We start from the raw sequence: 9,960 nt of genomic DNA, 5'->3' as shown, positions 1-9,960 counted from the left end.
ACCCTTAAGGTATAGTGTATACCCTTAAGGTTTAGTGTATACCCTGGTCTATGTGCCATTTTATCAATGAAAATATAAAGTCAACATGATGCATGAAATAACAATACTGAAAACGGACAAAACAATTACAAATCATTTATTATGTAAATAAATTCTAATATAGAAATAATTTACCTTGAATAGTGCAATGTTATAAACTTTGTAAACACAAAATAAATAAATAAAAACAATGAAATACATTTTAAATCACAGACAATAAGCTGTTGGACGGTATTTAACTTCAAAATAATTAAAAATGTTTCAGTTTCTTTCAGTCTTAGGATTATGTTTCGGCAAATTGTGGACATTTTAAGACTCTACACAAAACTTATGTCGATAAAACAACAAAATAAAATACTTTAAACTTCCAAGTCAATAAGTAACTCTAACAAAATTATGACTGAGAGTGACAATTCAGCATGAAGCTCTTGCAAAATTCATAAAATTTGTAATTTCCAGCTGACATTCATATTGACTTTAAATGCCACCTGATAGCAGAAAGCTTAAATGATACAATAGTACATGCTAGACATGTTACCTAAATGAGAAATGGAATTTATGATAAGCTGAAATATACATATAGTTATGTCATGTATTAATACCGATTTAATCGTACATGCAGATTTTCGTAAAATATATGTGTATATCTATATATATAAAAATAACACAAAGAGTTTCTTAACAGCTCCCCAACGCTTTCATCTCTTTAGACGTTCATCAGAGGTTGTGTTTCCTTGTCAATGTGATACACCCTTTCAACCCCATGTAACTTAGGTAGACTCTACCATGCATTGATCTGGATGAATCCATTATGGTCTACAGTGGTGAAAGGGTTAAACACATCCCCTGATGAACACCCTAAAGAGGTGACAATGCTAGGGAGCAACTAAAAAACCCTTTTTGTTATTTCTTTTATATTTACCCATCACATGGACCGTCTATATTTATTAATAGCAATTCCTTCATGTATAGTCATTAAATAAAGTTTGTTTTCATTACCTTCAACATCTTCTAAAAATAGTCCATGTCATGCAATGATGAAATCATACTGCTGCTGTGTTTTGTTATGTACATGTAGTTTTAAAGTTCAATGCTCCAAATAGTAGGTTGCATGGAGAATATTTTTGTATTATTTGTTGAGATCATATTCATTCCATATTAAAAATACTTTGCAATTTCTAACAAACAATAACAGAGATATTAATGCTGTTACATCACAAAACAAAATAAAGTTTGCAGTCTGTAGCATGGACAGTTCATAGTGTTACTTGTAAGTAAAACAATATAACCTTGTAAATTAAGATACAACTTGTTCCTGTTCAAAAAAATCCTCCAGGAAATGAAGGCACAATTGTGGCATTGGAATGTTTTGAGAGGTAACCAGCAATATAAGCTTTATACATAACATAAACATCTCATCAGATAATCCGGAAACTCTGTTGTCTACAAAAACGTAGATACTTAAATTCACACACAACCTTTAAATGAATACATGCAAAAATGTATAAGATAATAGTCTGACTAATGTCATAATTTACAAAAAAATCACTAATTATGAAAAGATCTTAATTATGAAGCATAACACTGCTTCAATATGGTAACATGTTAGGATAGCTGGTATATAAAATAGGATATTTTTTTATGTATCTAATAAAAAATCACAATTATTTTATATGAAAACAGATCACAGTCATTTCATGTAAAACAAGATCATTCATCACATACAGGAAATATCACAGATTACTTTAGTAAAAGGCCTCATACATACTGTAACCTAAAGCTATGATTTCTTTCACTCTAATAAATTATATTTTAATTTCACAAATTAAGTGTGTATATAAATGAATAGAATTAATGAATATTAGTCTATACAAGTCATTTTTCAGTAAGTTGATTTAGAAATAAATTTTGAAAAATTGTAAGACTTCAAGAAAAATGCATTTTTGAGCATCAGTCAATCCATATCTGATTTCTTCTGTTTTGACAGGGAAATCTTTCAACATTAATCTAACTATAATAACAAATTTACAGTTACATTGCAAATGTAAATGAAATAGTGTATTTGTAAAATATAAGCTTGTATTAAAGAGACCATCACTGGGACATCCGAAAGCACACATTTTTAAATAAACAAGTTGCTCAAGTTTAAGTTTATTACAACAATCACAGGGGTATGTTGCCATTGGGCCAAGAACCCTTAAAACTGAAATTGGCCCCTCATTTTTTACTATTTTTTTTTTTATTTCACATAGAAATTATTGTACTGACTAAAAGTTTCACAGATTGGCCCATCGCTTCCAGCTCTAAGGATATTCCCAAACTGACTCTATCTTTACCCAGGATAGCATATAAAGCTAAGGAAAATATAGCTGATATCCAATTAAATACCTTCAAAGCTAAATACACCAACAAGGATCAGTAAAAACTAACAGCATGCTTTAACATTCATGGGAGTTGGTTACTACTGTTATGTTATCTAGTGAACTACTTATTTATTTTAATGAAGGTATCTAAAACTAACATTACAGCCAAGAAAGAAGAGGAGAAATACTACATTACTGGCATGTCAGCTTTTCAAAAGATGCAGTATAACCCTGATATTGGCAACTTGTTTCAGCTATGTTGACTGTCATCAGTGGCTGATGGGTGACTGCCTGCACATTACACCTAGTGCTTTTGACAACAGACAAAAATTGATATACCTTATAAACTAAAGTATTCAAATTGTTAAATAAATAAAGAGGAGATGAAAATCTGACACAAAACAAGTGAAGTTATACTATACACAGCACTATAATGAAGTTATACTGTACACAGCACTATAGTGAAGTTATACTGTACACATCAGTATAGTGAAGTTATAATGTACACAGCAATATAGTGAAGGTATACTGTACACATCACTATACTGTACACAGCACTATACTGTACACAGCACTATAGTGAAGTTATACTGTACACAGCACTATAGTGAAGTTTTACTGTACACAGTACCATAGTGAAGTTATACTGTACACAGCACTATAGTGAAGTTATACTGTACACAGCACTATAATGAGGTTATACTGTACACAGCACTATAGTGAAGTTATACTGTACACAGCACTATACTGTACACAGCACTATAGTGAAGTTATACTGTACACAGCACTATAGTGAAGTTATACTGTACACAGCACTATAGTGAAGTTATACTGTACACAGCACTATAGTGAAGTTATACTGTACACAGCACTATACTGTACACAGCACTATAGTGAAGTTATACTGTACACAGCACTATAGTGAAGTTATACTGTACACAGCACTATAGTGAAGTTATACTGTACACAGCACTATAGTGAAGTTATACTGTACACAGCACTATAGTGAAGTTATACTGTACACAGCACTATAGTGAAGTTATACTGTACACAGCACTATAGTGAAGTTATACTGTACACAGCACTATAGTGAAGTTATACTGTACACAGCACTATACTGTACACAGCACTATAGTGAAGTTATACTGTACACAGTACTATAGTGAAGTTATACTGTACACAGCACTATAGTGAAGTTATACTGTACACAGCACTATACTGTACACAGCACTATAGTGAAGTTATACTGTACACAGCACTATAGTGAAGTTATACTGTACACAGCACTATAGTGAAGTTATACTGTACACATCAGTATAGTGAAGTTATACTGTACACAGCACTATACTGTACACAGCACTATAGTGAAGTTATACTGTACACAATACTATAGTGAAGTTATACTGTACACAGCACTATAGTGAAGTTATACTGTACACATCAGTATAGTGAAGTTATACTGTACACAGCATTATAGTGAAGTTATTCTGTACACAGCACTTTAGTAAAGTTATACTGTACACATCACTATAGTGAAGTTATACTGTACACCTGCACATCAGTACAATACAACAATGTGATGATAGACAATTGATGTTGAAGCACCAAAGAGTGACGTTAATCACACACCCGGGTCTTTTTCTGTTGGGCCCGCACCTCCTGGCTTGTGACCTTTCAGGTAGCCTCGTCTGTAATGGAGGAAAAAATTATTATAGTCATTGATGACTCAATGGAAAAGCATGTAATCTCATTTAAGAAGAAAAATATGTGGCGCTCTCGATCTGTTTTTTAACACATTCACATTTAAGGATCCTCGTACCATTGCGAGAAACTGTAACTTGTTGCATTTTTTTTCTCTGTCCTCACTGTAGTTTGATAAATCATTTCTGAAAAGAAAACCATACCTTTGCAGGACTTTTATGAGACATGAAAAATACAAAATAAACAAAATATAATCAACAAGTGTTCTTTGTGTAATATTTAGTGGGGCTATATCGACATTCAAACCCGCGACATTAGATTAGATATACTATCGTTCTAACTGTTTGAGCTACCTGGTCAGCAGAAGTGTCCTGTCTAAACTCTGCTACAGTTATATACAAGTTAAAAGGAAGGGGAGGGGTAATGTATTTATAGGAAAAAACACAGTACAGTGGAACAGGGATCCTTAATATATAAAAAATAATGACTGTATTTTTCTTGATTTGTAAAAACATTCTAAGGTAAAGAGTTCCATTGCTTCAGTTATAATTGTGATGAGTCATATTTCAGAGCCGTTATTTATTGTACTTGGACTTTTATTCTCCCCTATATATATGGACAGTTAAGCAACAGAGAGAATGTTTGACCTATAGTGACTGCCTTTGCCAAAGAATTCATCTCTTGCTTTGATACATTTAAAATTTCTGGAAAACCACATTAGCAAAGTGTAAGTTCAATTTGTGTGGGTTTTCTTTCTTTTCAAATATTCAAATGTGGAACTGCTATAAATACAGTGGTAATTTTACAGGTCCATGGAAAGCTTTTGCAGAAATGGGCTTAAAAAATATTTCATGATAGTGACCTTGAAATCATAAATTTTAACTTTATGGTACTCTTTTTAACTTCATTAGATATGATTTTTTAAAACACTTTTATTAAACTTTAACCAGTAAGGAGGTTTTGTTTTAAAATTATTTAGAGAATGAATATAGTGCCCTTCCAGTGACTCACTGTACTTACAATAATGTATTTGTCTGCTGCAGTTCTGTAATTTTGGCCTCAGTCTTTTCCATCCAATCTTTGTACTTTTCACCCCATGACCTGTTAATCTGCAAACAAATTACAATTAATAATAATAATATAATAGTTGGAGGTTCTTATATACCGCTTTATCACAACCTAGTTCGTAGGTCGCCTCAAATTAAAGCAGTTCACAAATTATTATCTGTGGATTTTGCACTCACAGCTAGCATTCAACAATTCCAGCACTGCCCAACCACGTACTCGTCAACAGCTGAGTAGACTGGAACAAGTGGAGTGAAGTATCTTGTTCAAAGAAACAACACAGTGNCACACCCCAAAACCTGTATCACCCCCGCCGTAACACACCCCAAAACCTGTATCACCCCCGCCGTAACACACCCCAAAACCTGTATCACCCCCGCCGTAACACACCCCAAAACCTGTATCACCCCCGCCGTAACACACCCCAAAACCTGTATCACCCCCGCCGTAACACACCCCAAAACCTGTATCACCCCCGCCGTAACACACCCCAAAACCTGTATCACCCCCGCCGTATCACACCCCAAAACCTGTATTAGCCCTCTCAATATCAGCCCGAAAAACCCGTATTACACCCCTTTTGGAAATTTTAGTAGCTTTTATTAGTAAGTATGAAATAAACAGAATAAAACACGCCTTTTTCCATATCACACCCAGTATCAACCCACGACCAATATCACCCCTCGGCCCTTGGGCTGATATTGCAGTTTCAGGTTGATACTGGGGGTGATATGGAAAAAGGCATGTATTATTCTCTATATAACGGATACTATGTTGATATTTGACATTTTTTACTTCTCTCTAGAAATGTCCATAACTGAAAGTATACAAGGGTACAGGATATATACAGAGAAAGTATACAAGGGTACAGGATATATACAGAGAAAGTATACAAGGGTACAGGATATATACAGAGAAAGTATACAAGGGTACAGGATATATACAGAGAAAGTATACAAGGGTACAGGATATATACAGAGAAAGTATACAAGGGTACAGGATATATACAGAGAAAGTATACAAGGGTACAGGATATATACAGAGAAAGTATACAAGGGTACAGGATATATACAGAGAAAGTATACAAGGGTACAGGATATATACAGAGAAAGTATACAAGGGTACAGGATATATACAGAGAAAGTATACAAGGGTACAGGATATATACAGAGCATTACGACTGTTGAATGGAAATTTGTCTGACCTCAACAAATAGCAGTTTGTTCTCAAGGATACAAGTGTACAGTATATATATATATATATATACAGAGTTGTGACCTTGCTTCAACATTAGGAACAAACATTTATTGTATGGGGGCTTGTTATAAGCTTTTCAGAGACCTTGAAAGGGAGAATACCCTGTCACCTGTAATGTTCTGATAAAACTTAACTTTCTTCTAGTTAGCCCTTCTGCTTTTGGCTAAGCCCCTAATCCAATCCATTATGACTGCTTGTGCAGTGTCCATTTACACTTCCAGATGTAATGTAGCTGTTTCAGATATTTCAAAGAGTTGGTCATGAAATCTTGGAAATACCTGGAACTTTTCTGAGATATATATTACATCTCCACATGATAACTTAGGTAAACTATTATCAAAAACCAACCCCCAACTACTGTATGATGTTGATCAATTTCTTCTAAGAAAATTAAGGTATGAGTTATATATATATCAGTAATTACATCTATCTTAAGTTTCTCCTCCATTTCACACCATTTCGCCTCCTTGATACTGAGGTCTGTGACAAGGGAAGTAACTCGATCCTTCAGATCTGTATTTTCTATCAACAATGCTGCATTGTCGGCCTCCAAACTATAGATATATCTCTGTAATGCCTCAATCTCACTTTCATGGTCACAAGATTTTTCCTGAAAATATAATGTGAAAGTCAAAGCTTCATATACATGATATTTTTAAAATCTTGATCCAAACTCTAAAAAAAAAACATCCTAAGAGGAACTTGAAATTCTTTGTTTTTGAGTTAACGTAGAAAAAGATGACACCAATCGTTAAGGACCATATTAGGAGCATTATTAGTAAGTTTGGTCAAATCCTGACTGTTCATTCTGACAGAGAAGTTGTTGCTAGAAAAGAGAAAATTAGTCATAGTTTCACCCAGGTGGAATAAACCTACTTGTAAAACAAAATGTATTGATAAAGGTCTAAAGCTTTCCAGATCTTAATAACTTACAAGATGAAAACATTTTTACTCTATAATGTATCTCATCAGTAACTCAAGCATTATTTTACGTTAGGCTATTTACCTGTTCTTTTAATATTTCAATCTCAGAAGCAAACTTTTTTCGGAGTTCCTCTATCTCCCCATCGTGATTATCTGTTAGTTTCTGTGGAGCTGGGACAGGGGCTGCCTTCACTGCTGACTCTCTATCAAAAATAAATATTTATCAAAATAATCATTTGACAAAAAAAAAAACTGATCAAATAAATTCCTGGCTAGGATATATGACAATATTTAGTACTACACGACTGTACAATGTAGTATTACACACAGGTGTACAATGTCACTAGCCTAACACCCAGACCTAGTAGTATTATACAGAGACGTACAATGTCACTAGCCTGACACCCAGACCTAGTAGTATTATACAGGGCTGTACAATGTCACTAGCCTAACACCGAGAACTAGTAGTATTATACAGAGACGTACAATGTCACTAGCCTGACACCCAGACCTAGTAGTATTATATAGAGACTTACAATGTCACTAGCCTGACACCCAGACCTAGTAGTATTATACAGACGTACAATGTCACTAGCCTGACACCCAGACCTAGTAGTATTACACGGAGGTGTACAATGTCACTAGCCTGACACCGTCATCTAGTAGTATTACACAGAGGTGTACATTGTCACTAGCCTGACCTTACACCCACAGCTAGTAGTATTACACAGAGGTGTACAATGTCAATTGCCTGACACCCAGATGTAGTAGTATTACACGGAGGTGTACAATGTCACTAGCCTGACAACCAGACCTAGTAGTATTATACAGAGACTTACAATGTCACTAGCCTAACACCCAGACCTAGTAGTATTATACAGAGACTTACAATGTCACAAGCCTAACACCCAGACCTAGTAGTATTATACAGAGACGTACAATGTCACTAGCCTGACACCCAGACCTAGTAGTATTACCCAGAGGTGTACAATCTCACTAGCCTGACACACACAGCTAGTAGTATTATACAGAGGTGTACAATGTCACTAGCCTGATACCCAGAGCTAGTAATATTACACAGAGGTGTACAATGGCACTAGCCTGACACCCAGACCTTGTAGTATTACACGGAGGTGTACAATGTCACTAGCCTGCAAACCAGAGCTAGTAGTACTACACAGAGGTGTACAATGTCACTAGCCTGACACCGTGATCTAGTAGTATTACACAGAGGTGTACATTGTCACTAGCCTGACCCTACACCCACAGCTAGTAGTATTACACAGAGGCGTACAATGTCAATTGCCTGCCACCCAGATGTAGTAGTATTACACGTAGGTGTACAATGTCACTAGCCTGACAACCAGAGCTAGTAGTATTACAAAGAGGTGTACAATGTCACTAGCCTGACACCGTGATCCAGTAGTATTAAACAGAGGTGTACAATGTCATTAGCCTGACACCCAGACCTAGTAGTATTATACAGAGGTGTACAATGTCACTAGCCTAACACCCAGACCTAGTAGTATTATACAGGCGTACAATGTCACTAGCCTGACACCGTGATCTAGTAGTATTACACAGAGGTGTACAATGGCACTAGCCTGACACCCAGACCTAGTAGAGTATTACACGGAGGTGTACAATGTCACTAGCCTGACACCAGACCTAGTAGTATTATACAGACGTAAAATGTCACTAGCCTGACACCCAGACCTAGTAGTATTACACAGAGGTGTACATCATCTAGTAGTATTACACAGAGGTGTACAATGTCAATTGCCTGACACCCAGATGTAGTAGTATTACACGGAGGTGTACAATGTCACTAGCCTGACACCAGACCTAGTAGTATTATACAGACGTAAAATGTCACTAGCCTGACACCCAGACCTAGTAGAGTATTACACGGAGGTGTACAATGTCACTAGCCTGACAACCAGAGCTAGTAGTATTACAAAGAGGCGTACAATGTCACTAGCCTGACAACCAGAGCTAGTAGTATTACAAAGAGGCGTACAATGTCACTAGCCTGACAACCAGAGCTAGTAGTATTACAAAGAGGTGTACAATGTCACTAGCCTGACAACCAGAGCTAGTAGTATTACAAAGAGGCGTACAATGTCACTAGCCTGACAACCAGAGCTAGTAGTGTTACAAAGAGGTGTACAATGTCACTAGACTGACACAGTGATCCAGTAGTATTAAACAGAGGTGAACAATGTCATTAGCCTGACACCCAGACCTAGTAGTATTACACAGGGTGTACAACGTCACTAAGCCTGACCTGACACCAAGACCTAGTAATATATTACAGACATACAATGTCACTAGCCTGACACCAAGACCTAGTAGTATTATACAGACGTACAATGTCACTAGCCTGACACCCATACCTAGTAGTATTACACAGAGGTGTACATTGTCACTAGCATGACCTGACACCCACAGCTAGTAGTATTACACAGAGGTGTACAATGTCAATAGCCTGACACCCAGAGCTAGCAGTATTACACAGAGGTGTACAATGTCACTAGCCTGACACCCAGACCTAGTAGTATTATACAGACGTACAATGTCACAAGCCTGACACCCAGACCTAGTAGTATTA

At 36.0% G+C, this 9,960-nt stretch overlaps 1 protein-coding gene across 5 annotated transcripts in view; it reads right to left on the bottom strand.

Moving 5' to 3' along the window:
• Positions 1-3,440: 3,440 nt before the first annotated feature.
• Positions 3,441-9,960, bottom strand: part of LOC110453566 — a 20,569-nt gene continuing 14,049 nt past the window's right edge. For all 5 annotated transcript variants that reach the window (XM_021502547.1, XM_021502554.1, XM_021502576.1 and 2 more), the window contains 4 exons: positions 7,432-7,552; positions 6,850-7,035; positions 5,124-5,212; positions 3,441-4,090 (listed from right to left, as the gene is read on the bottom strand). In XM_021502547.1, coding sequence (XP_021358222.1) covers positions 4,024-4,090; positions 5,124-5,212; positions 6,850-7,035; positions 7,432-7,552 — 463 coding nt within the window. In that variant the 3' untranslated portion in view covers positions 3,441-4,023. The remainder of the gene's footprint in view (positions 4,091-5,123; positions 5,213-6,849; positions 7,036-7,431; positions 7,553-9,960) is intronic.

This window comes from Mizuhopecten yessoensis, unplaced genomic scaffold (assembly GCF_002113885.1).
Source record: "Mizuhopecten yessoensis strain PY_sf001 unplaced genomic scaffold, ASM211388v2 scaffold855, whole genome shotgun sequence".
NCBI lineage: Eukaryota > Metazoa > Mollusca > Bivalvia > Pectinida > Pectinidae > Mizuhopecten > Mizuhopecten yessoensis.
This window is presented reverse-complemented; position numbering and strand designations above follow the sequence as displayed.